General features: G+C 50.7%; 7 protein-coding genes and 1 pseudogene across 8 annotated transcripts, besides 1 other annotated feature; 5 read left to right on the forward strand and 3 right to left on the reverse strand.

The window, feature by feature from the left end:
- Nucleotides 1-774: 774 nt before the first annotated feature.
- On the forward strand, nucleotides 775-1689 carry NCS57_00456800 (uncharacterized protein; the record flags this gene model as incomplete). The annotated part of the gene is made up of 1 exon (XM_053054525.1): nucleotides 775-1689. One exon carries the CDS (start codon nucleotides 775-777, stop codon nucleotides 1687-1689), a length of 915 nt encoding a protein of 304 aa, XP_052916685.1.
- A 1179-nt stretch (nucleotides 1690-2868) lies between these two features.
- NCS57_00456900 (uncharacterized protein) lies at nucleotides 2869-3294 on the reverse strand (the record flags this gene model as incomplete). Its single annotated transcript, XM_053054526.1, has 1 exon — nucleotides 2869-3294. One exon carries the CDS (start codon nucleotides 3292-3294, stop codon nucleotides 2869-2871), a length of 426 nt encoding a protein of 141 aa, XP_052916686.1.
- A 700-nt stretch (nucleotides 3295-3994) lies between these two features.
- On the forward strand, nucleotides 3995-5072 carry NCS57_00457000 (Nitrilase; the record flags this gene model as incomplete). Its single annotated transcript, XM_053054527.1, has 3 exons — nucleotides 3995-4152; nucleotides 4206-4401; nucleotides 4440-5072. The coding sequence occupies 3 exons, from the start codon at nucleotides 3995-3997 to the stop codon at nucleotides 5070-5072; spliced, it is 987 nt and encodes a 328-aa protein (XP_052916687.1).
- Nucleotides 5073-8447: 3375 nt separating this feature from the next.
- On the forward strand, nucleotides 8448-12170 carry NCS57_00457100 (annotated as a pseudogene). Its single transcript has 6 exons — nucleotides 8448-8661; nucleotides 8714-8788; nucleotides 8846-9031; nucleotides 9085-9109; nucleotides 9171-9752; nucleotides 9803-12170.
- Nucleotides 8448-12170: a sequence feature.
- A 123-nt stretch (nucleotides 12171-12293) lies between these two features.
- Nucleotides 12294-12914, reverse strand: NCS57_00457200 (SesA domain-containing protein; the record flags this gene model as incomplete). Its single annotated transcript, XM_053054528.1, has 1 exon — nucleotides 12294-12914. One exon carries the CDS (start codon nucleotides 12912-12914, stop codon nucleotides 12294-12296), a length of 621 nt encoding a protein of 206 aa, XP_052916688.1.
- A 286-nt stretch (nucleotides 12915-13200) lies between these two features.
- NCS57_00457300 (SesA domain-containing protein) lies at nucleotides 13201-14067 on the forward strand (the record flags this gene model as incomplete). The annotated part of the gene is made up of 1 exon (XM_053054529.1): nucleotides 13201-14067. The coding sequence occupies exon 1, from the start codon at nucleotides 13216-13218 to the stop codon at nucleotides 14065-14067; it is 852 nt and encodes a 283-aa protein (XP_052916689.1). The 5' UTR covers nucleotides 13201-13215.
- Nucleotides 14068-14366: 299 nt separating this feature from the next.
- On the reverse strand, nucleotides 14367-15044 carry NCS57_00457400 (uncharacterized protein; the record flags this gene model as incomplete). Its single annotated transcript, XM_053054530.1, has 1 exon — nucleotides 14367-15044. One exon carries the CDS (start codon nucleotides 15042-15044, stop codon nucleotides 14367-14369), a length of 678 nt encoding a protein of 225 aa, XP_052916690.1.
- A 3862-nt stretch (nucleotides 15045-18906) lies between these two features.
- Nucleotides 18907-19296, forward strand: NCS57_00457500 (uncharacterized protein; the record flags this gene model as incomplete). The annotated part of the gene is made up of 2 exons (XM_053054531.1): nucleotides 18907-19201; nucleotides 19256-19296. 2 exons carry the CDS (start codon nucleotides 18907-18909, stop codon nucleotides 19294-19296), a joined length of 336 nt encoding a protein of 111 aa, XP_052916691.1.
- Between the last annotated feature and the right edge of the window lie 6043 nt (nucleotides 19297-25339).

Consider the following 25339-nt stretch of genomic DNA (forward strand, 5'->3'; position numbering starts at 1 on the left):
GTTGAATGCCTTGAAGACGCCCTCTCTGAGACTTGCATTACGTCGCTCCCTGAGCCGTGCCTCGACCTTGCTGGCAACACAGTTGTTGAACTCGCTCTTAATGTGCCACTCTGCACAGCTGCCCTTGGCCCTTTTGCTGCGGGAGCTGCGTTGACTTGTCTGACTTCGGGGTTGACGAATGGCAACTCCATCGTCGACTGTCTCAACGACGCGATTTTTGAGAACGTGGTTGAAGCTGTGTAAACTACATGCTGTGAGGACATGACAAGCCAGAAGTCGCTGTGGCTTCTGAGCAACACTGGATGAGCATGGAGAAGTCTACGCTCAAGCCTCGACAAGACAGACTTTCCTTTCTTTTAATTCCCATCGTGGGGAGAAACACAATCGCACCCAGGTTCATAAGTTATAGGTAGCAGACTTAGTTTAATAGTATCATTTGTATTCCACAACCGCGTCATGGACTTGATCTTGCCAGCAGGTTCAGGCCCGAAGTTCTGAGGTGGGGTGGCCTACAATGCTGTTGAAGTTGAACTGAGGACAGACCTGGACCTATTGTTACGAGCTAAAGCTGGTGGAAGTCCAGCGTGCTACTCCCATAGAAGTTGCACAAAAGTCTTGTCAAGCCTCGTGAGAATTCCTCTGTGATGCAAAGACTTTCTGAGGCTTGAATAATTGTTCAATAGGCTACCTGGAATACCTGCGTACTTGGGCCTTTGTTCTGTGGATCAGCGGCGGATAACGAACAAAGAAGTATAACTGAATAAGCTACGGTCCATGCTAGGCATGTTTGGCACGGCAGCGAGCAACCTCCTAACCGGCTGGGTCATCGATGCCCTGGAAGTCTCGGGCGTTGAAAAGATTGACTGCCACCGCATCATCTTTCTCGGATACGCCGGCATCGGCCTCGTCAAGTTGTTTTGCTCTCTGCTGCTTAGTTCCGAGGTAGAGCACGTAGCGATCGAGAAAGAGAGCTGCTCGTCCCCGGCTTCAAGTCAGTACGATGGTGACGATGAGGAGCAGAGTGAGAGGGAACCTCTTCTCGGCGACAACTCCCCTGGTTATGGCGTTGCTAGCTCCAGGACCGTATCTCCTAGTAGCACGGCTTCTCAGGAGAAGCGCATGTTTACGCCTTCATCCTTTACCTTCATCTGGAAGCTCTCGGTCGCCATGGCGTTTGACTTTGTCGGTTCGGGCCTCGCGCAGATCTCTTGGATGACTTACTTCTTCAAACGAGAGTACGACATACCCGAAGGAGCCCTGGGCTCTGCAACTTTCACTGCCGGCATCATCTCATCGGTGCTAAACCTGGCTTCGTCACCGCTTTCAAGGGCCATCGGTCAAGTACAGACCATGGTTCTCTGCCACACCATTAACTCTATTTCATTACTCATGGTTTCTGTGCCAGGGAACAAATATGTTGCCCTGGTAATCTTTATCTTCCGCATTGTGACGCGGGAGATTGACAATGCGCCTCGACAATCGTTTATATCCGCTGGGGTTCTTGATCACGAGCGCACGTCAGCTATGGGTGTCATCAACATCGTCAAGACAGTCGGTAGCTGTTTGGGCCTATATGTGACAGGCTTGTTTGCGGGGTTGGACCAGTTTTGGCTTGCCTTTATTGTGGCCGGAGCTCTGAAGTTAGTGTATAATGTCTTGATATTGGTATTTTTCTGGAGGAGAAGGTAAAACATGAGTTATAATAGCCGGAGAGCAAGGTAATCTTTAGCTGAGGATATGCAAAGCTCGCAAAAAACGCTCGAGTCTACACCTAGACAGAAAGGCATATGTCATTGCTCAGGAACATAGCTTTCCCCTCAACTATTGGGCTATTTGCAGGCCACGAGAAATCCTGTTGTTGAACATAATGAACACTTAACATATTGAATTGTGTGAAGGAGCATAAATGGCCTAATTGTCTCGGTACCTGTTGAGAGCCATCTTTCACTTTTGTCTTGCGCATAGTGATCTATTGTGTTGCACGAATTGCCACATCAATACAGATCCCCACTTGCATTCGGACCTGACTGTCGCTATTTCACCCTCGCTGTTGGGTGAGGTTAGGTTGTTGATATCCCCTTGTATTATGCCCATGATGAGAAGTGTTACGGCTTGGTTACCAGTCACAACGCTGTAAGCCCCGATCCGCAGTTGAAGCACCTTCTGTAATTACTACAATGGAGGTTGTAGCCTAATTGTTCGCCCCGTGGCGCAGCGACCAAGACAACCGCAGCTGTAACCACCATTACACTACAAGCGACAATTCAATTAGACTGCTACCTCGCTATGGACCACACCCGTCTTGTCATAAGCCATGAAGCCAGTACCCTCCCGACATCCAACATACTCGGCGACGATGTCTGAACCCTTCATAATCGACGTTTCCTCCCATAGGTTTATCTTACCCACGCCATCCCCCATCTCTCCTCCTGGTCCATACGTCTCCATCCATCGTTTCCGGAGCTTGATATGACCTCTGTGGACTCGCCCAGCCCTCTCGAATTTGCTCATGTCCATCCAGTAAAACATTTCAATCTTCCTGTTGTGGTTCAGGTTCAGTGACAAGATCGGATATTGGGGCTGTGTTCGTCATCGTATACCTGACGTTAGTTTGGGTGACAAGCTTGCCTCTTCGCTCGAGGAGATGCCTTCGCGAGTTCCAGAGACATCAAATATACGTCCCGGTAGGACACTCGTCACCGGCTTGCCAGACAACATCTGTTTTCTTGTCGAAGGTCAAGACCACACACGCATGTCAGCGAGGGAGAAAGATCTGTGGTTCGAAGAGTTTGATGAACTCATGACTGGATGGATGGAACACTTGGGCAAGGATACCACTGCGAACGGGCTTTTCGACGTGCGGATGGGTCACGTCTCAGACTGTGGAACATTCAAGGATACAGGCCCCGTCAACAGCTCCATATCTCCAAGGCCGTTCAGTCCGTTCTTCAACTCGGCAGTGCATGCGTTCTGCACTCTGCTGGGCGAGACGGTAAGGACTTCTCGCCACATGCCTGCGTCTTCCGGAAGGCCGTCCCAAAACTCTTTAACGGCAGGCTTGGACCACCATTCTGCGTGAGACTCCGGCCACCAGTATGAGAGCCATATCTGAGTGGCAAATCCATCGTTGCCGGGAACAGTGATGCGATCAAGGTGAGCTTGCCCAGCGATGAGCTCGTCGAACTGTTGAACGAGATGCAACTGCCGGCCTGAAAGACTCTGGCCTTGGTACTGGATTCCGTATATTCCGTAGAGAAATATATCTCCAGGCTTGAAGCTTGCTCGGTAAAACATGATGATGAGACTGGTAGCTTCTCACGAGCAGAATATTTTGGTTAAGCGTAGTGAAAAGATGTCATCAGCTGGAAATAGGGGCGGAAAAAAGTGCCATATTTATAGACTATCCACAGAATAAAAGCCATGTGTAAAGTTACCTTTGTACAACAATGCCAGCATGCTGGCCTCAAGTTGTGTACCACCAAGCATCCTGTTGATAGGCACACGTGGAACCTCACACAAGCTGTTTAGCCCCTTGAACGCACCAATGCCAGGAGCTGAGATTTTGCTTATCTGCCGAGATCAGGTACGGAATCGGAATCACCTTACCCACGAAAGCTTATTCCGATCATAGATTAACATAGCACTAGACTAAATCTCGTGTATTTATCCTATAGCACGTGTGAGCGGCAACGACAGCTGCATTGATAGGTGCATTACCCGATAGACTGGTCGTCGGGTCTGGGACAAGCCAGGGTCGCAAAGCTTATTTTGAGACTAAAATGACTAAGTTGACCCTATCTTTAATAGTGATTGGAGCTGGGTCATCGGAATGAGATAAGACACGTTGATTCCGAGATCTGCAAATTGTGGGGTAAATAGGTGTCACGACAGATAAGAGAGGGGGTGATTCAATATAAAATCAGTAAATACAGCCGACAATTGCTCAGCATACGATCAAAGTCACAATTCCTAATTGTTCAAAGACATCTATACAATGTCCTCCCCTATCAAAGTAGCCGCTATCCAGGCCGAGCCATGCTGGAACGACTTGAAAGGCAGCGTTGCCAAAACGACACGGCTGATACAAGAGGCTGCGGGTAATGGTGCCAAGGTCGTTGGCTTTCCTGAGATTTTTATCCCAGGATACCCATGGTGAGTTCATCTACCGGACTTCGCCTAACTTTAACTAATTAACATATGCCTAGGACAATTTGGGCCAACTCGCCTGTTAGCAATGCTGGCTTTATGAACGAGTATTTCCATAATTCCCTTGAAAAGGACTCTGATGAAATGGAAGAGATCAAAACCGCCGTTCGTGAAGCCGGCGTCTTTGTTGTGCTCGGCTATAGTGAACGATATAAGGGAACCCTCTACATTTCTCAGGCAAGCCAAACAGTCCGAGTATGCTGCTGCAATTCAAGACACTAACTCTTCTGAAGTCCTTCATTGATGAAACCGGCACTATTGTTGGCCATCGGCGGAAAATCAAGCCAACTCATGTCGAGAGAGCATACTGGGGCGACGGTCAAGCAGAGTCCATCAAAGCTGTCGTGCCTTCATCCTTTGGTAACATTGGCGGTTTGAACTGTTGGGAGCACACTCAGCCTCTACTGCGATACTATCAGTACTCTCAAAACCTAGATATCCAGGTGTCTAGCTGGCCCCTATGCTGGGATCCTCTAGAGGGTCAACCGTGGCCGTATCACTTGACCCCTCCGGCCTGCAACAGGTTTTCCCAGGTGATGGCGATGGAAGGAGCCTGCTTCGTCCTGGTCTGCTCTCAGGTCCTAACCGAAGCTAGTAAAGCTAGCACAAGGCTAGAGAACTTCGACTACGCTAGATGCCCTGGTGGTGGTTTCAGCATGATCTATGGGCCCGACGGCTCTGAATTGTGCAAAGCTCTGCAGCCAGGAGAAGAGGGTATTCTGTACGCCGATGTTGATCTGAAGATGCGAGCCATGATGCAGAAGAATCTCGACTTGGTGGGGCATTATTCGCGGCCGGACTTGCTGAGTCTTCGGGTGCAGACCGAGGCTGCTGTTCCGGTTGAACTGAAAGAGCGATCACAGTGAGCGTTACTCGTTTTAGTTGAGGGATGAACAGAACTATTTAATGCATGATTTTGAGACCTACTACTATCAGGAGCTCAACAAGACTACCTAGAAGAGTGCAAAGCTCTCTTAGTTCTAAAGTATCTCGGTCAAGCCGGTGAATAATGACGGATCAGGATATGCCCATGTGGTGTTCGTGGTATCTAGATCAAATAGACCGATAGGAATGTTGGCCTTGTTGAAGGGTTGTTTGTTTTAGGTTGGTCTAAATCTATCTCTTCAAAGCCAGAGCGTTGAACAAGTGTTGTTGTTTTGGCTGCTAGACAGGTACCGGGCACTTATTGCTCATCTCCGCCGCTGGTATTTGCCGAATCTTCCTTTTCGGTGGCATTGCGAATATGCCTACACGATCGGAACTTATTTGTAGTCTTTCTTATGCTTTGCAGTTTATCCCTCAACCTTCTCGTCATCAACGATTCTGTTGCTAGCCGATGAATCAGCTGTGTTGCCGTAACAACATCCTCCAGACAAGCTTTACTTTGATCAGACCCTACGTAAGAAGTCGCAAGGAGTAGAGACGACAAAGCGGTCTCGATGGAATGGTTAAATGTCTTGTGTTGCACATGATAGATGTCGGTTTCTCTTGCTAGCGCCGCCAAGACTTGGATCGAGTCTCGGGCAACCTGGACGGAAAACTATAGGTATAAAGACGGTTATATAAATAAAGTAAGATATAGATAATAATAAAGGAATTTACATATGTTTATACTCAACGCAGTCTCAAGCCTAGTTTCCAGTCTCTCATGTTCTTGTTCCATCACTGCATTTGACTTATACAGCTCTCCTATCTCTCCCACCCATCGGGAGAATCCTTAGGGTTATCTTGTCCTACTGCGGAGTCTCCGTTCATCGAATACTCCGTCATACTCTCAGGGGCCTCGTGGAAAACCGTTGAGTCCGAGCCCGCAATACTTTCAGAATCAGAATAGGACTCAGTGTCCGTGCCTCTTTCAACGCTGTTGCTCGCCTCGAGAAGTTTTTGGCGTGAGCTCGGTTGGGCCTGCACTGGATCTTCCGCGGATGTGTGAGACTCTTCCACGATAAAGGATGGTAACGGGTCGAGGGAGGCCCCAGAAGACGCTGAAGGGACGTTTCGAATTGCCTCGATTGGGATTCCGCGGAGCCGCGGAGGCTCATAAGGGCGTGAGATATGGTCTGGCTCTTCATGCTGAAACCGTCCACGATCATAAACAGCCGCCGCGTCGCCGTAATGACGCTTCCCGCCATGAAAACCAGAGTAGTCATCACTTTCCGGTGTTTGTATCCTGGTCGGGTAGTATGGGGGATGTCCTTGACCAAATGGCGTCATGTGCCTCGGAGCATACCGGTTTGGCTCCATGTTGAATCGATCCATGACAGCGTCAGTTACATGATCGACAAGAGCTTTGAACGGTAGTTTGCCATGATTCTGATAATCGTCTTCTATGTCTCTTCCACCATGTCGCCGTGAAGGATGTTGAAAGGATTGGTAGCCCGGCATGAAACCCCAGTCGCCGGAAGTGTACCCGAGATGGTCTGTCATGTCCTCTTCGTCTTCAACACTGTCACAGGCCCCCCTTGGCGCGTCAGGAACAGCAGGAGGAGGCTCTGCACAATCCATTTGGCTGCCACCCTGTGATGATGAGCTTTGTGATCGAGGGCAAGTGGTATCAGGAACTGAGGTGCACTCCGCTTGGTGAGGAGGCGATGGTGACCGAGGCTTTGACCTTGGCTCTGATACAAAGGAAGAGACATGGTCGCTCTCTTCTCTTGGCGGAGAGACGACGAGGCTTTGTCTCAAATGGGATTTGATGGAGGTTTGTACCGCGGTCAGCAGCAAGTCCTTGTCCATCTCAGTGTCCTGAAGAAACTTTTCTTTTGACAGAGAGAGAGCCTCTTCTAATTTCTCCAGCATCAGATCCATGGCTTTTCTTTCAAACTCTTGGGCCAATCTCTCCCTCTCTTCTCGTTCCGCCATCTCGGCCTCTCGCTCAGCCTCCAACTCGGCCCTAACTTCCGTCTTGATCTGTCTCCTTAGTTCATTCAGTTGTCGCTGCTCCTCTCGTTCTGCGTGCCGTTCCTTTTCGAATTTGATTAAAGCGTCCTGCTCACCCTGCAGTCTTGCCTGCTCAATTTCTTCCGACACTTTTTGTCTCGTTCTTTCCAGCTGCTCCTTCGCTTGTTGGATTTCAGCTTTGGATGCCTCGCGGACACCATTTTCGAACCGTTCCCTTTCCTCCCTGACCCTCCTCTCTTCTTCTCTGGCTCTCAACTCAGCAAGCTCAGCTTCCAGTCTGGTGATATTGGCATCGGTTCTTGGGGTTGGTATTGGAACCTCTGTAGGGGGGGGTGGTGGTGGAGTGAGGTGGTGAAATTGACCCGACTGAGCAAAGGATTGTGAACCTGCTGGATACGAACCATGCATTCCTGGAATGTAAGCTGCTGGGTTTGCACTGCTGGCCATCCGTCGGCGTCCGTAAGCGCCGTATGAGTTAACCCTGCGCGGAGAAAAATCCTCCTCCTCGAGGCCTGTAGCGGCGTAGGGTATACTGTGATCGGGGTAGGGATTGGGAGGATGTTCTTGAATCCTCTCTTGCCGGGTTTGAAAACTCTGTGAGGAGCGGGATCCGCGCTGCGGCTCATGGAGTCGGTTGCGTCTATTGGCATTATTTGAAACCAAGGGTTGACCATTATGACTTTCGGGTCTCGAGGGGGCATGCCTGGTCTGTCTGGGGCCCCTTGCGGCAATATCCGAGTCGTAAATCTCAGCGTCTTCCACGTAAGCGACCCTCCCGTCAGTCTCACTTGTGTATGTGCTTGTGTCGTCCGAATCTTCTTCTGGTCCAGGTCTTGGAGTTGGACGACTTGGGGACCGCCTAATCAAAGGCATGTTTGTACAGCGGAGTAAAGGATTAATCCAAGTAGGGGCAACACGACTAATGGTAGTTGTTTGTGTGGTGTGGGAAAAAGGGGAGCCGTCATAAAATAAGACAGAACGGCGACTCAAATGAACAGACCAAGCGAGAAACCCAGATGAACGCCTCGCGGAGCCATGGATGCAGGTCTCTTTGACACCACCCTCTTGCGCTTGAGGCTTGGCAAGTCGGTGAGCCTTCATGGTCGAGCTGATTGGACAATATCGGCCAACAATGCCTCGCGAATACGCGCCCTTACTTGATCCAGTGGCTGGTTGCCTTGCATTTTGATGCAAGTCAGCGACAGCCGACTGGAGGCGAAGCCCTCCCCACCCCCTCAGTGTCCCAATCGCTCGATTCCAAGGTAGAAATAGTGGTGCTTTCGCTTTCGGCTCCCTTTTCTCCCAGCCTTATGGAGAGAACTATTCCAATACTCAACAGCACACATCTGAGAACCTTCGGAAAACTTGATACCCATATGAGCGCCAGCCGCCGACCATCGCTCCCAGAGAGCGCGATGCCGAACATGTCCCCGTCGCTTTCGGCAGCCCACAATAACTCGACTGGCCGACAGTATCTAGCCTTTGGCAATGGCCCCCAGAACTCTGTCAGCGATAATGGAGTTCAGCTCAATTACCTCGCTCATCATACTACTGGTACGCTCCATCCCGCAACTTAGCCCAGAACACTCACTGACTGTCGTGATAGTCAACATGCAACCAGATGTGTGGATCTTGGTTCAGGAGCTGATTAACTCTCGGAAAAGTGACAAGGAACCATATCGTAAGTCAGCCCCCAACTGTCAAACTCCAAGCATTGTAGTGTTGACTTTTTCTCAAGATGCAATCGTGGCCAAGTGGCTTACACAGCAGTCGGGTCAGCCTTCTATAGCCCCTCGCGATCGCCAACTCGATCTCCTCGGCCAGGTCACTCCGGGAACGGGCAGATGGATTTTATCCACGAGCGAGTTTCAAAGGTGGAAGGATTCTTCAAACCCCGATCGCTTTCTCTTCATGCCTGGGACACGTAAGAAGCCGGGGCACCATCACTCTTGGCTTGGCTAACTAGAGATGTTGCAGTTGGGTCAGGAAAGAGCATGTTGATGTGAGTCTGCTGGCACAACATAGATGTGGCTGGCGTTCGCTAATGCATCTTTCTCTTCTAGCTCCATTATCATCGATTCCCTCGACAATCAATGCCGCCAAACACTGGACACTATCTGTATTTATTTGTTCTTCCACGAAAAGGATGCAACGGCTCCACTGGCAAGTAACATCTGGGCAAGCCTGATACTGCAGCTGTTGCAAAAGCAAGCACCCGGAGGTATCGCTAACGAATTGAAATCCGAATTCAATGACTGTCTCCAAAGATCCCTCCCTCTTCCTCCCTCAAGGTATCACTGGCTCTTCAAGGCTCAGGCAAGCATCTTCAAGACAGTCTACTTGGTGATCGATGGGCTAGATAACTGTCCCAACTCGTCATGCGAACCGACACAGCGATTGGTGTTGGATGCAATCAAGGACCTTCCGAGCAATGTCAGAACACTGGTTAGCTCAAGGACAGATCTCGACATTCGTCGCCTGAAACCTAGCCAAACACTGGTTGTCACACCCCAAAAGCTGGATATAATTGGCTACGTCAAAGCTCGCATCGAAAGTGACCGGAACCTCCACTGCGTACTGAAAGAGCACCAGAAGATTGATTGGGTGACACAATCAATCATCAATGTGACGTCGGCGAGTGGAATGTCAGTTTCAACTCCTGGATTGCCCTCGTCAGCGCTGATAGTGCGTTCAGGTTTCTTCTTGCCAGACTACGTCTGGACACACTGAGCAAATACGGCACCATGGAACGTATCGAAAAAGCCCTCTCTCGACTCCCAGAAAATCTGGACAACGCTTTCGAAGGGGCGATGCAACAGATCTTGAAGAAAATCGACTTCGAGAGAGAGCTAGCCAGTCATGTCATTACTTGGATTGTCCATGCTAAGGTTGATTTGACCATCGGACAAATCCAAGACAGCTTTGCCTTTCGCGAAAACAAAACAGACTCCTGGAAGGCCAGCCGACCACCAAGAGACTTGTTGGTGCCGGTTTGCGCTGGCCTGGTGGTCGAAGACCAGGAAAAAGGCACCCTGCGGCTTGTCCATGAAGACGTGAAGCGCCATCTCGTGGATGGTATCATTTGCAAGTCTGCCGACCGTGAAATAGCCAAAACCTGTCTCTTATGCTTGCGAGCGGACGACCCTGACGGCGGTTTTGAGACCCCGTTGTTGGAGTACGCCTCAAATCACTGGGCACATCATTGGCTCGATGGTCAAGATATGGATTCGGAGATGGAAACTCAAATCATGAAGTTCTTGTTCAGCAAAAACAAGTTAGCGAGGGCTTTTCGGAAGATACCGGACGAACCTGACCGGGCTGTCGACGGCATGACTGGCCTACATGCCGCTGTGTTTTATAACATGAGAGCCCATGTCAAGATGCTGATTAAAGCTGGTGCCGATGTCAATGCTCAGTGTTCTGATAACCAGACTGCTCTACATTGGGCCGCCACACTCGGTCGTCACCAGCTTGTCAAGGACCTTGTTCACAAGAAGGCGGATCCCAACATTCCTGATGCTTCTGGAAACACTCCACTTCACAAATGCTTGTCAGGGTCAACGTCGAGCAACCCGAAAATCATACAAACCTTGGTTCAGGGCGGAGCGAAGCTGGACATCAAGAACTCCAAGGGCCTTACTCCTCTATCACTGGTGATTCGGTATGGGCCTACATCGCTGGCTGAACTACTTATCAGGAGCCAAGACGATGTGAATGCTGAGGTCATCCAGGAAGGATGGACCTCGCTGAGAGAGTTGTTCAACCATGGCCATGAGATGGCTGACGAATTCAAAAAGAGCCCCAGAAGCAATGGTAACTCCTCTAAACGTGGATGGAGCCCCTTGAAACGGGCCATCGATAGCCATGTTCACATCTTGATGCAGCTTTTGTTCGACAGAGGTGTAGACCTCAACCGCCCCACCTCAGACAACTGGCTGCCTTTGATACATGCTGTCAAGCATGGAAAATCCAAGACGCTTCAACGGCTTATGGACAGGAAGCCCAACCCAGCCAACATCAATCTCAAGGACCCTGATAGTGGAATGTCTCCACTCTGTTTGGCCTTGTTTTACAATAACGGCCCCATAGCTCGGCAGCTGATAGAGGCTGGATCCGATCTCACAGGGAAGAATGGCGACAACCACACACCCCTTATTCAAGCAGTGAAGAACAATGACCGGGATATTGTCTGGCTCTTGCTAAAGAGCAGAGCCCAGCCCAACATTGTTGACAGCAATGATTGGTCTGCTCTTCACTACGCCATTAAGGGCAAGAACAAGGATATTGCCTGGCTGCTGATGACAAAGATGACAACGCAAGCAAACGGGAGGCTTCAAGCTAAGAATGGGTTGCCATTGCTAGATCTCGCCCTCTCTGCAAATGACCTGTCGGTCGCTTGGCTATTGTGCCAGCATGGGGCTGACATCCATGCAACTGACGGGTTGGGGATGACGGCTCTTCACAAGGCCTGCCGTGAAGGCAACTTTCCCCATGTGCGATTCCTCCTGGATATGGGATCAAAGATCGACCTCAAAGATGCGACAAACTCTACGGCGCTACACCACTCCGTACTACGTGAACTGGAGGACGTGGTTGACCTCCTAGCATCTAGAGCATCACACGCTGGAGGTCTCGATGAACAAGACGACAAGAACAACACAGCTCTCGTGTTGGCCACCATACTTAAGAACCGGGGAATGGTGGAGTCCCTTCTCCGCTATGGTGCTTCATGCGATGTGCAGGATCAAGAAGGGTTGACGGCGCTGCATCGTGCCGCCAGCCTTGGCTTCAACGATGGACTGAGCCTAATGGTGGCGAAAACCGGCAACATCAACCTGGCGGACAACAAGGAATATACTGCTCTTCATCATGCGGTGAATGGCAAGGATGCCAATGCTGAGACCGTGGATATTCTGTGTGCTGCGGGGGCTGACTTGCGTCGACCACAAGAAGGCGGGTATTCACCGTGGGCACTGGCGCTGTCTCTGAAGAAAGACGACATCGCCAACAGACTGGCATTCTACGCAAAAAAAGCGCATAGAATGATGATGGAAAACAATTGAACTTGTGAATGGGTGAGCCGTTGTGGTAGAGGCAAGGTGTACCTGTGGTCCTTTATGATTTGATCGATAGTGAGAATTGATTCGATTTGAGGTATCTAGCACTACGTAATACAAATTGTCCCCTCACTTTTGATAAAAGCTGAAAGTGCCTCCGCTGAACGACCCATTGATTTGCGTAGCCGTGTCGGTCGCAACGTTTTGATGCCCCGTCCCGTTGTGGACGAACTGCCTCCCAGGCCCCGAGTTATTTAGAATGATAGGTGAGCGACATGACTCATCGTTAACCTCGATCCTGCTTATTAATCTTTCCATCTGTTTCCTCGTCGCAGCCTTGACAGCCTGGTTAGTTGCCAGAAGCTGCAAATCCGCCATGATTCCCTCCATCAAGGTTTCGACCTTTTCCGCCTGTGGGATCGTTTTCAGTGCTCTCAGGTATCTCTCAGCCCGGGAAGCCCGAGCGGGTGTGATGACGAGCTGAAAGATGTCCAGGAGCACTGCAACCCTATCGGTGCACTTTTCAAGCACGGCGCTTAGCGAGGCGTGTGACTGGGTGTCGAGAACATCCTCGGCGAGACCGTCGGTGGCCAACTTGAGGGTGTCTTGGATCAGAGGGAGACGCGAGGCCGCATCACGGAAGGACTGCGGGATATCCGACGCATCTGCAGCGGTGCGGTATATTTTGATTGACGCCTCGATGATGGTGATGATAGCCGAGATGACACCTGTTACTTCGGCGAGTGCCATTGCGCTCCTTGGCCTGAGGGGACCAAACGGATTTGAGATATGGCGTTGATTGTGCAGCGAGGGAGGGGGTCGGTCTGTTTTGCAGGCCGACTTTTGAGCTCACGAGGCACACCGGTGAGCTCGAAATGGCTGTGGCAGTGTTGATGCTGGGCAGTGATGAAAATCAGGCTGTGAGCAGATGCAAGCGAACGGTTGAATCACAAGGCGGCTGCAGAGTGGCTTTTGTAATTTTCGCTGCAGCATTGGTCGCCAAGTCTGACTCGCTGGTTCGCCCACAACGACTGACTGGGGCAAACTCCAAATGCCAAAATGTCGACTTCAGCCTCCGAAAGAAGCTGCAGTTCGCCGAGAGTCGCCTTTGGGCGAGACTGTGCGCCCTCCCGGCCTCCAAATACGGCCGCATTGCCCATCGGCCGAGCCGGTTCCTCGCTACCTTCACTCCTTCAAACTTCGTCTCTTGTTCCTGACCAATCAAAAATTCATCATCATGTCGCCGAATGAGACCTCCAAACCACAGGTGCTCATGCAACTCGGGATGCTCAACGCAGCCCTTCAGATGGTGGTAAACCAGTGCGGTTCAATTAAGGACGCAGCAAATCAGCTGGAGGTCTTCTCAGTTGTTGCCAAGCACCTCCCGTCCCTGGTTGATGTCTTCAGCTCCATCCAAAAGCGCTTGGACTCAGGTACTGCAGAGGCCGATGACGCTGGGATTAGTGACAAGTACCCCGTCATTCGCCAGGCAGCGCTTGCGTGTTGCGAGCGCAGTGGAGATCTCCAAGGGCTTTTCCATGCGGTCAGCGAGAGCCGAAACAAGACCGAAGCTTATCGCAACGCCGTGGAATGTGGCAAAGGGGAGCCGTTGGAGATGGTGATGATGGACATGCTCCAGAACGCCATCAGCGTAGCCACGCCCCCACTCGTCGAGGACGAACAAGTCACGGCGCTGAACAATGCGCTGGAAGAAATCAAGAAACTCCCGCCTTCTCTGGGGAACGAGCCTCTGAGCGCCCGTATTGCTCTTCACAACCACGGCGCAGGGAACCAGTTCTACCACGGTGGCAAGGGCAACATGAACCATTGCTCGGGCGGGTTTCAGGTCACTGGCGATAACCATGGTGCGACGTATAACCATGGCCCGATGGGGAACAAATAAAACTGAGACATCAGGTGGTCGGGGTTCAAATTATACGTGTTAAGAGGGATGCAGCACTATCTGCTTAAACTGGCTACAATAGCGCCCAAGGCTTGGCAACGAATGAACGAGAATGCTGAGAAAAGGGGAGAAATTCTACAATACACAAAGTCAATGTTTTTCTCTAGAACGTTCGTGAATAGTCAGTCCCCTTCAGTGGTGTTGGTCCATTGTAATTACATGCCACCGCCACCCTGATTCCCTCAACCGAGAAACCCTGAACGTAAGTGCATGCATACTCAATTAACTCATTTTCCTTTTCATGGCTCCACGCGACTTGACTCTCCAACTTTCATGTTGCTCTCTGCGGGCGTACCATCCAAGCCGTCTGACTTCCGGCCCGTCTTGTCAAGCAGCCAACCGCGGAATCGAAAATGAATACCCAAAATTCCAATGCCAACCCACAGTACTGCCTCGACTGAGTATATGACTATACCCAGTATATCAATCCTCGGTGCAAAGGCCAGTGCCAGGATCGATACCACGTCACCTCCAGCGTCAATAAACACGAACAAAAAGGAGATGCCCTTGACAGATCTCGATTGGTAAATCTCCCAATAGTACCTCAAAACTCCACACCCCAGTAGGACTGCTGCAAGAATGGCCATGAGTGTCATGGGCCACTCAATGCCCCTCTCCCATGCACATCGTAGAGGAAAGTACAGGCCAGCCTCAACACCGCCGATGATTGATGCAGTAGCCAGGCAAACGAGCAGAATCTTGACGAGTGCCCACTTGTCTTGGTAGTACTTGCATTGGGACCAAGTAACGAGACTCAGGAAGATGAGGATGTGAGGCTGGACCTGGAGTGCAACATTGAGGTTCTGTACCACGTTGTAGACGCCAAGCGGTATACCAGCAAAGGCCCACGAGAGGTACATGAGTGGATGAAGCCCATCGGTGCTGTGACGCCGATAGTTCTTGATAATTTGGGGCATGAGCTATTGAGTGATGATGGTCAATTCTAGTACTTGTTTCAACTTGTGGAAGCATATGCCTGTACTCGCCTGTATTGACCAGCACACGGCTCCAGCCGTCCCAAGCATGTTTGCGGCGACGGGGTTGTCCATCGCAGAGGTGTATTAGTGGCCTCGATTGGGGATGGTACTTGGATCAACAACAATGAAGATGAGCGATAGCAGAGAGCCAGTCTCTGCGAGGGGATCATGAGTGATAATGAAGATTCTGAAAGAATTCATTTCTTGTTCAGCGTCCTCTCTTATGGAAGCTCAAAACACCATGGTGATGTTGAACCAACCAATCACAGGACAGCGCTGACCGAGGTCGGCGCTCAGGGACTGATGTGGAACTGACCAATGAGCGCCATGGCCCTAACAACTTTGTCTTGACTTCGGTCGAACGCTCCCTTCTTTTGTTTTCCTACAACAAATCCAAGCCTTTGACAGGACCTCTTGGTTTACGTTAAAGTACCTCTACTACTCCCATCTATCAGCACCTACATGCCTCTTCCCTCCGACGCCTCCACTACGACCAGATGGCTCGCCGTCTCTCGTCGTGATCCCGCCGCCAATTCGTCCTTCCTCTACGGAGTCAAGTCAACCCAGATCTTCTGCCGTCCAACCTGCCCCGGCCGTGTCGCCAGACGATCCAATGTCGTCTTTTTTGACAACCAGCACCAGGCGTTCGATCCGGGATACCACCCATGCAAAAGATGTCAGCCATGCACCCTGGGTTGGGCCAAGCAGAGCTTGGGCCGAACGCTGTGTAACCGGGCCCGAGCCATAATAGCCACGGCCGTCGAAAACGGGGCGCCTTGGACGGTCGATGGTGTTGCCCAAGAACTAAACATTACGGGTGCACATCTTCACCGGCAGTTCAAGAGGCATTTTGACATCACGCCAAGATCCTTCGCGGCATCGCTCACCAAGGCCCACATAACGTCTGATGACGGCACTGTGCCGCATCCAGACTGCCAACCAGACCTACTAGACTTAGCACAGGATTGTCCACACATACAAGATGATGTTCTCTTACCGAATCTCCCTTTCAGCTTGGATGTTGGCGACGGACTGGACGGCGTCTTCTTCACGTCGCCTAATATTCAGGGCCATTCAGAGAAAGCATGTACTGAACTGAATCAGTCTGAGACCTGGGATTTCGATATACAACAGCTTCTGAGCATTGAGGACATAGTTTATGATCTAGAAGACGAATAGAATGAAGGCAGACCTCCTCTTGCTAAGACTTTGCTTGTGCTTGTGAGTATGTACAGGGAGACCAATGTGTTCTTTATTATAGTTGAAGCCCAGCCCTTGATGAGTTAACTGAGCCAGAAGATCGTACAGGGAGACCGATGGGTTCCCATTATTTAAGAATGTACGGGACGCAGAAGTACCAGTTCCGTAGTGATGACCGTCAAGAAATTATTCAAACACGCGGGGGCTCGGTGCACTCAGATGGTAGGTGCCGAGAAGCAAGGGGCCGGTCGCGACGAAATAAATCAACAAGGGAGGGAATTGTCGAGATGACAAGCTTGACATCAAAGTATGGGTAGTTCAGCTAAAACAGTAAATGTCAAGCAACTGTCAAACTTGGTCTCTCAACATCTAATCTTCGATGACAGCACAGCTGTTTCACCTCTCGCAAGCTGAATGCCTCCGAATCAAAGCCTGTTGTGAGATCGCGTTTTTAAACCCGTGGACGTGCCACCTTTTTGTCCACTTTTTGGGCCCCTCTTTCGGCTCCTCTGAGGCATTTCTGCCTCATTAAAGACGGCCCTACTCAATGAGAGGCCATGGGTGATCATCTTCAGCCCATGTACAAGTACGCATCAACATCTCTGGCTTCCCGGGCAAGCTTTTCCGCAGAGTGATAAGTGATCTTTGGTGAACAGGAGTGGCGTGTTGCTTCTGCTTCGAGGTCTCGATGGTGGAAAGACACTTTTGGGGAAGTTCCGGGGCTTGTTATCAAGTCCCCAAAGCACTTCTTTACGTAAATGTTGCCATTGAACTTGGTCATCCACCATTGGCCTTGAATCGGTTCGTCGCGCCTCTACAACGTTACCCGCCGCCTTGTGGAACCTGAATCCTTCGGCCAGGGCATGTCTTGTCGTCCTGTAACTTGGTAAGGCCAGGCTCATCAACAAACAAGACTTTTCACCCATCCATCATCTCGATGGCCTGCTTGGCCATGTTGTCAATTTCGAACTCCTTGGTGTGTCGTTGCTGGGCTCGAGCCGAGTTCAATGAGCGATTTGCATATCCTCTTCAGTTCCTGTCTGGCAACTGGCAATGCCGACTTAGACGAGATGGGTGGGTCATTTCTGGTACAGGTGGAATCCTACTCGGGCGGATACAGTCGAGGAAGTCAACGCAGGCGGAGACACAGGTTGTCACGTTGTCTGTGCTGAGAGGGGAGTGGTGGGTTGGCTAACTACATCGAGGAGAGTGAATCAGGAGAGTGGTAAAGGAGCGGCATCCTAGCAAAGAGCAATACATAACGTAGCTACCCATTAGAGTATAGGTGGAAATGGTATGGCCAAGAATTTCCAAGACTAGCGGGCCGGGCCGGCGACCAAGGGACCTGATCCCCTGGGCGAACACCTATGCAAGTGTACGTACTTGTTAATCTTAGACGAGCCCAGCATATTATGACCATTATATCATACGACTCTACCGTGTATGTGCGACCAAGCCCTCCCCGGGTACACGGCTGAGGCAGGATAACAGTCTTGTCTCTATCACATCAGGCCACCCAGTAATCATCGGGACCCAGTAGCTCGTAGGACCTTCGACTCGGGAGCCAGGTCTTCAGCAATATCAGAGGATGTCCTTGGAACAGAAGCATACTTCCCTTCAGCGAGATGTCTTTGATGGGAGACAGGACAAACTCCTAGTCATGAGACAGACTGCTGAAGAAGTCTGGTCAAATTCTGATCCCTATGAAGCTTCCTGCTCGCCCGCATCCTGGGGTGATGCTCCACACGCGCCCCAAACCCCAGTCAATCTCGGCAGCGGGGGGCCGAAGGATCGCTTAGATCCCCAAATGGCTCCATCTGCGCGCTTAAGATGAGCGCGCAAGGGGGCTTGGAGATGCGAGCATGGGATGGTCTTGGCCCCAGTCAGCTGACTTGGCGATGCCATCAAGTTCTAGATCACATATTCAACTGTCTGTTGGTTCGACGGGGACTTTTGAAATGCTACGACAGAGCAGGGAGTCCTGGTAAAGAAGCATAAAAACTACTCGAAACAGCTAGCCGATGTATTAGTTTGCATGTTATACGAAGCGACGTATCAAATGCGGCGCAGGCTCATAGGCACCCGGGGGTCGATTAGGCGGCCCTATGAGCTGAAGGGCATTATACCGGAAATGTATGTCCTGCGGCAAATAGTTGCAGGCATTGAATCAGCGCTTCGGACCGTCGCCTCAATCATCTAGACGCCGACGAAGCGACGCAAACGCTCGGTCAATGAAAGTGAAATTCTGCGCTCCTATGGGATGAGGAACTTTATTTTTATTAGTGGATTTACTTTATTCTAGGAGGCAGGCTTGTGGCACAGTTAACTGTAGAGGTCGAGACCCATCAACAAGTCCGAAACCCATGCTCAGTATGCTTGGAAGCTATTCGGGTCAGAGTTGCCGTACGCGAGGATCGTTCAGATGGACATCATGAGTTGTCAAGTGTTATGATAGAACGAGAACCTTCAAGCTAGACAGAGAAGAGAAACATAAGAAGCCGATGAGCTGCCGCCATCTCTGCCGGCTTCTCATCCCTCATCACCTGCACCAGCACAACATCGACAACCAAACAAACACAAAACCACCAACCCCTCCAACAAAATGAAGGTCACTTACTTCCTCTCTTTCCTCACCCTCGCCTTCGCCGCCCCCGCGGCCGAGGAGGCCAGCCTCGCCGATTTTGAGGGCGTCGTCGACACCGCCGACCCCGTCATCCAGGGCGCCTGGAACGCCGGTGTCTCTTACACCGAGGGCAGCACTGCTGTCGAGGCCCGCGATGAGTCCACCCTCCAGGCTCGTGCTTGCAAGGATCCCAAGGGTTTCAGCCTGTGCATCGCCGTTTGCAACACGGGATGCGCCGTTGGATGCCGCTGTGGCAGCTGCTTCGCCATTTGCCGTAAGTCTTTCTCTCCTACGCTTGACAGATACAGAGGTGCTAACTGAGTCGTAGCCCAGCAGTGCAACCAGGGCAAGTGGAAGGGCTGCTGGTAAATGTCTTGAGTCTCATTTTGAGTCGCGAGCATCTCCAAGGGAAAAGTACAAAAGCACGCGTCTTGAATTCAATGAGATTCAGGGGAAAGCCTTTACATGTAGCACAGGGCTGGGTGCTGTTGCTTGACTACTACACATAGGCTCATAGGTAATATAACGACTTGGTCGACTACAAGTTGGAATACCGCGGCCGTGATTGTTACGCACACACTGTTATGCAATTCTTACAGAATGATGAGCTAGGTTCAGGCACAGTCTGGCTTAAGTATTATGAGCGGGTGGCATCGCGTGATCAGGACCTAGTTAAACAATAACGGGCTCTCTCTGCCTTGATGGTATACCTTGCAATGCCCATGAGAATACCGCCCATAAAAAAACCATCACTCAAGCACGCCAGTCCAGGGCAAAGATAACCATTCAGGAGACCCCTCGTCAAGAGTGGTGTCGAGCCAGAACCTAGTTGCATATGGCCCGACGGAACGATCCCGTTTGAAGGCGAGGTGAAGTCTGCTCTTGGGTTGCACCAGAAGAGGTTCACCAAGACAATCCAGTCGAATTTCACCGACGCATGCCCGCTCCCCATTTGCATACTGAAAAATCAAGCCGCTCATATGCGAATGGGTCGCCAACTTGATCTCGCATGGCGTGACTTCTACTACATCCTCGAGAGACGCAGCAGAGTAGAAGTATTTGACAATTCTGTGCGTTTTTGGACATGACATTGGTGTAGACATCGACAAGGTAGCATTTGGATTGCCTACGTCCTTGGTACCCAGCAGGTGGACCCCCAGACGTGAGTGGCTGAGGAAGAGGCGGCTAGGTCCTTCTGGAAGAGCACATAGCTGCGTCCAAGCTGGGCGAATGTCTCCATTTTGCATCAGCAGATGGTTTGATATGGACAGACCGATAACTACCTGTCTTGCCTTGTTTGTCTTCATCTTTCCAATTGTCAGCAAGACTACGCGTAGCAAGCAAACAGTTGAATCTTACCAATAGCCCCATACGATCATCCAACCTACCACGACGACCCCATATCTCCAAGATGTGTTCCCCAGAACTCATTGGGATATATATCCAGACAGCACGGTCATAGGCTGCCAACAAGTCTTTGTAGAATGCCAAATTTTCACCAACCTTGTGTACGTGCAGCATCATCAGTTTGCCGGACCAGCATGCAGAGTACCCCACCACGCCAGGGGCATTGAGGTCCAGAGGAACCATCCCAAAGGTGTTCAGTTTGGGGCCTGAATTGAGAGCATAGTTGAAAAAAAGAAAGGTCCCGCAACTCGGGTTGTGTCATCGGTAGACGCCATAACTTGGTGGAGACAGCCGCTGTCGACATGACACGGCGAAGCTTCAGACCCTTTTCAACATGTCAGTGAAAACCGTCGCGGAGTCGTGCTCTTAGGAAGAACTCCCGTCGGATTCTAGTTTGACTCTTCCGGAAACGAGAGGGACAGTCCGCCACCAGAGGCCGCGTCCGGGACGCATACTTGGCCCAGACTCTTGTGTTGCACCAAATACCAACTCTCTGATGCCTAGGTGATCCTCCAGGACGTGCAGGACTGTGGCGGGGGGCGATTCAGCACTCCGAATCCGACGGGCCGTAGATGTTTGACTCGCCTAGTTCGACACATACGAAATGTACTGGAGACCCTCTATGTAGGCATACTCGGCCCAGATTTCCAAAGAAATGTCGACGTCACAGTCTCAACTGCATCGTGCATGCCACGCCTGCTGGGATGCAGCAATCGCACATTCGCGAACAAGGTTATGTGCAACAAGCAGGCGAAGTTCCATCGGCAGACGCAAGTGCATCTTGCTCATCCCGTCGGCGAGAAGAGAAAGAGTCCACGCACGGCGCCTCTCTTCTTCAGAAGCATCCGGTTCGAACGAGTATTCCGTGGCGCGCAAAAAGGCGCCAGAGGGCAGCGAAGTGAGTTTAAGACACTCAGCGTGATAGCCGGGGATCCGGCCACTGGTGTGCCGTCCATACCACATACAACCGGGGATGCAGGGTCGGAGGAGGACTTTGAGACCCTCGTCTATGTGGCTTTGGCCGAAAGAGAATTCACTGGACAAGCAGCCATCCACATCTGCAGATCAGGCCAAGTCAACATGGAAACTACGTACTGCACGTTGGTGGGCGAACCTACTGGCAATTACTTTGTCTTCTGACTAAAAGAGGAACTGACAAAGTCGGCACCTATTGGAGACGCATTGAAACGTGCTATGCCCTGCCATTTGATCCGGTTGAAGTGTGGATCAAGATCCTCAACGGTGCACCCCTAGGAGCATGTCAGCCTAAGTTGCCAACGCTAGGTCTGCACCATACCATGACGGCCCCTATGTTTGGATACCTCACTTGCAACGCCTGCTACCTCCTAGAGATCAAGGCATACGTCGCCAGGTGTTTTGTTGCTTGCCAATCATGAAAAGTCGGACTTATCTCAGAAGTCAGCTTGGAAATCTCAGTACGAGTCGTTGATGTTTGGCCTACCTCGCTGCGGCCTGTTGGCTGGCTTTGTCGGGTGTAGTGCTGCAACCGAGGGGTTGATCGATGCCTGACGTCGCCCGAAGAAACCAGAGAAAATAGAGCAAGGTGCGTGTGGTGGTGCAGGTGAATAGAATTATAGGGGACATCCCAGGGCACTTGGCAAGATAGCCAGGCCACTTGAGCCAGACGACTTTATAAAGCAGGCCACTTTATGGCAACCACTTTTGAAGCATTGCCTGCATGGCAAACCAGACCACTTTAGCATGATTTCTGCACAACGCGCAAGAGGCGAGGAGACTTGGCAGTATCAGAGATACATGCAAATACCGACGCTTCCGCCGTTGCTCGCCTTCCCTTTGGTTCGATGACCTAACGCCGACGATGAAGAGGCTACAGAAACATCTATCCTGGAAGGGACCACCAACTTGGCTTGACCAGCAGCAAGGCATGGGCCGCGAACCTGCGCCAACTCATCACACCCGAACGCAGACTTAGCCCGTCTGAGCGCCCTCCGGTCCTCAGATTCCTGGATGGAGTTGAAGTTTTGCAGGACAGTCTCGATGCCAGAGTCGACATCTGCTTTATTCCCGGGTTGACAGGGGATCGCGACTGTGCGACAGCACTTGGACCGCCAATGGGCAGTCCGCACCCTGGCCAAAGTCCCTCCGCCCGCTGGAACTCGGTAGAGTTCGCATACTCACCTACGCCTACTACGCCTACGTAGTACGAAAATCAGTATCATTATTAAATTGACTGATTGGCCACGTCACAAACCCTTCTGAAGGGCTCAACAAACTTGAGTGCATGACGTTGTAAGACAGCCCGTAAGACATGTAATGATACTTGTCAACTGGCTGTGGCCCTGCCTCTCTTCTCCCGCCCGACTGACAAATGGGAAGGTTGTTTGAGGGAGGAGGTACCTGCGGTACCTAGCCTCCGTTTGGAATGGCAGGAGCCCTTGGGGGCGTAGGTATATAGGTTCCGTTTCGGAACGGCGAAGCTAGAGAAATTCACGCCCTTCCATCATCCTCTTCTCCCACCTGTTTGTAAGGTCTTCGAAATTCTGCATGCACAGCCCATAATTGGCTGCATGCATGGTCGAGGATCCTGAAAGTCACGCTAGTTCTTTTCCTTGAGGAGGGTCCTATAAATAAATAGCCAAGGCCTCACAGTGGCGTGGACGACTTATGAAGGGTACCTTTTTTAATTCCTTCACAAGGTTTACACAGCCTCATGCTTATACATGATAAAAGTATCAGCATGAAATAAGGTTAACGCCGAACCGGAAGCAAGAGTTAATGCCCTTAGCTGGAACCTTCGTAACTGAGCCATCCAGTGCGGCCTGGTTGCTGTCGACACTAGTTCAGGTCAGCGTATATTTATTCTCATTGACGTCGATGCCATTATTCCAACAACTTCTCAATCGAACCTTCCGATATCTCCCACCATGTACTTTAACGTGTATACTGGCGTGTGGGTCGACTATTCCCAAGGGCGAATTGCTGGTGCAACCATAACTCTGACCAGCCGAAATGGCTCAATCTTGGTGGCTGCCCTGTCCATGTTTCTCGTCTTTGTTGGAAGCCAATTCTGGAACATTCTGAGCTTTGTTATTCACCAGATGAACGCAACAGACAAGGCTACTGATATCCTGCACTGTCAGCATCAGGCAATATTTCGTAATGCCGGCACATCCATGGGTGCTGCTCGAGAACTGCTGGCGCTTCCATTCTCATGGCGACGTGGACAACCAGGGTCAAGAAAATTCTCGATGATTATATTTCGGTCATGGGCATGGGCTTCCGTTGCTATTACCAACTTCTGTGTTTGGTCTGTGGTTGGACTCTTTTCATCCGTCATTACGAAATCCGCCACCAGCGACACTTTGGTCAGGCCAGGAACTTGTGGGATAGTGTTTGACAATACGTCGCTTGAAACCGGATTTTCAAGCAAAGCACTCAACCAGACCATTATTGCAGACACACACGCGCGAGCTTGCTATGGGAGCAATGGCAACCCGGCACAATGTAACTTGTTTGTTCAACAACAAATTGCATGGGCGGAAAATACGAACGCATCCTGTCCCCTCGGGAGTGGCTTCTGCTCAGCTACGATTGAACTTGACAGTGGATACATCGACTCTCACCGTCACCTTGGTATTAATGCGCCATTGGAAAACAGAATATCTTATCGCAGGATAACCAAATGCGCCGTCGTCGACCCTGAGGTGGTCCGAACTTTAACAAATGAGACTTACAACAATAAAACCGCCTACCCGGTGTATCGGTACTATTTTGGCCAAAACACAGCTTTTGGAACACCGTTTACCTTTGATTATGACTCATACCTGGCCAACTCAGCCGTTGGATATAGCATTAGGTAATTTCAGTCACTTTAATTACTTACATCGCTTACGTCTCCATTGACAGATCGATAAGCCATTATGGGGGAGATATCAACACCTCAAGCTGGCTTCCATCGGAAGAATTCTACCTGCCACAGGCAGATCTCTCCCTTGTCTGGCTATTTCCGAATTTTATGTTCTCCGCAAGCCCTATTGACGACCCATTTTTTGGATTTCATCCAACTAATCATTCAGAGTTCTGCCAACCCGACAGTAAGTCTTATCGAAAGTTGGTGTGCTCGAGTTAACTGGTGATAGACTTGGTAAACATCATGGCTTGCACAGATCAATATCAATTATGCAATCCAAAGAGACAAAACCATACATGCACCCCATTAACCGCAGGCTTCCAATTGCAAGATCACATTCCCAACATTGGGCTGAATCCCACCCAAAATGCCACAGGCAGGCTGATAATGGCCCTAAATGGTGCTGATGGTATTGTTTCCTCTCTGGCAGGTCGAGGGGCAGGCGCGCTGCTTGCAAGCGAAAAAGTTACTGAGCATATACAAGGCTTTCTCCCTAGCAATCAGTGGGCTACTGAAGTTAGGAACTGGTTTGCGATCAGTTTGACAAAACTCCAGTATGCTCTTGTTGAGTATCCAACCAGTCCGAATTCACCCTTGACGGACAATCTTGCCCTGAAGACTTTGCCGACGTCAGAGTACCAGAATCTTTGCCGATCAATGAAAGTCCCCAACCCGGGGAAGCACAAGTCCTTTGCCGTCCTTGCTCTCGTTATCGTCCTTATTGGAGGAGGCATCATCATCATTACAAGCATCATTCTTGAGCCGGTCACCAATTATATTTATAGTAATTGGGTCACAAAGCACCAATTCCGGAGGCGCCAGTGGATGCTTGACGGAAAGCTGCAGCTTCAGCGAATGGCGTACGAACATTTCGGGGTAGGGTCCTGGGTTAATAAGCACACATCTATACCCGTCACCACAGAAACGACGAAGATAATTCACTACGACAGAATCTTCGTTAATATACCTTGCGCAGAGCTCGATCGGGAAGCACTTGAACAAGGCTTGATTACTAGGCGGCCGGAAAGCCCAGGACGGCACCATGTGGTGATACCAACCTCGCCAGGCAACCAAGAACGCACACCGCTTCGAGAGTACCTTGCAGGGATGTGA

This window comes from Fusarium keratoplasticum, chromosome 3 (assembly GCF_025433545.1).
Source record: "Fusarium keratoplasticum isolate Fu6.1 chromosome 3, whole genome shotgun sequence".
Taxonomy (NCBI): Eukaryota; Fungi; Ascomycota; class Sordariomycetes; order Hypocreales; family Nectriaceae; genus Fusarium; species Fusarium keratoplasticum.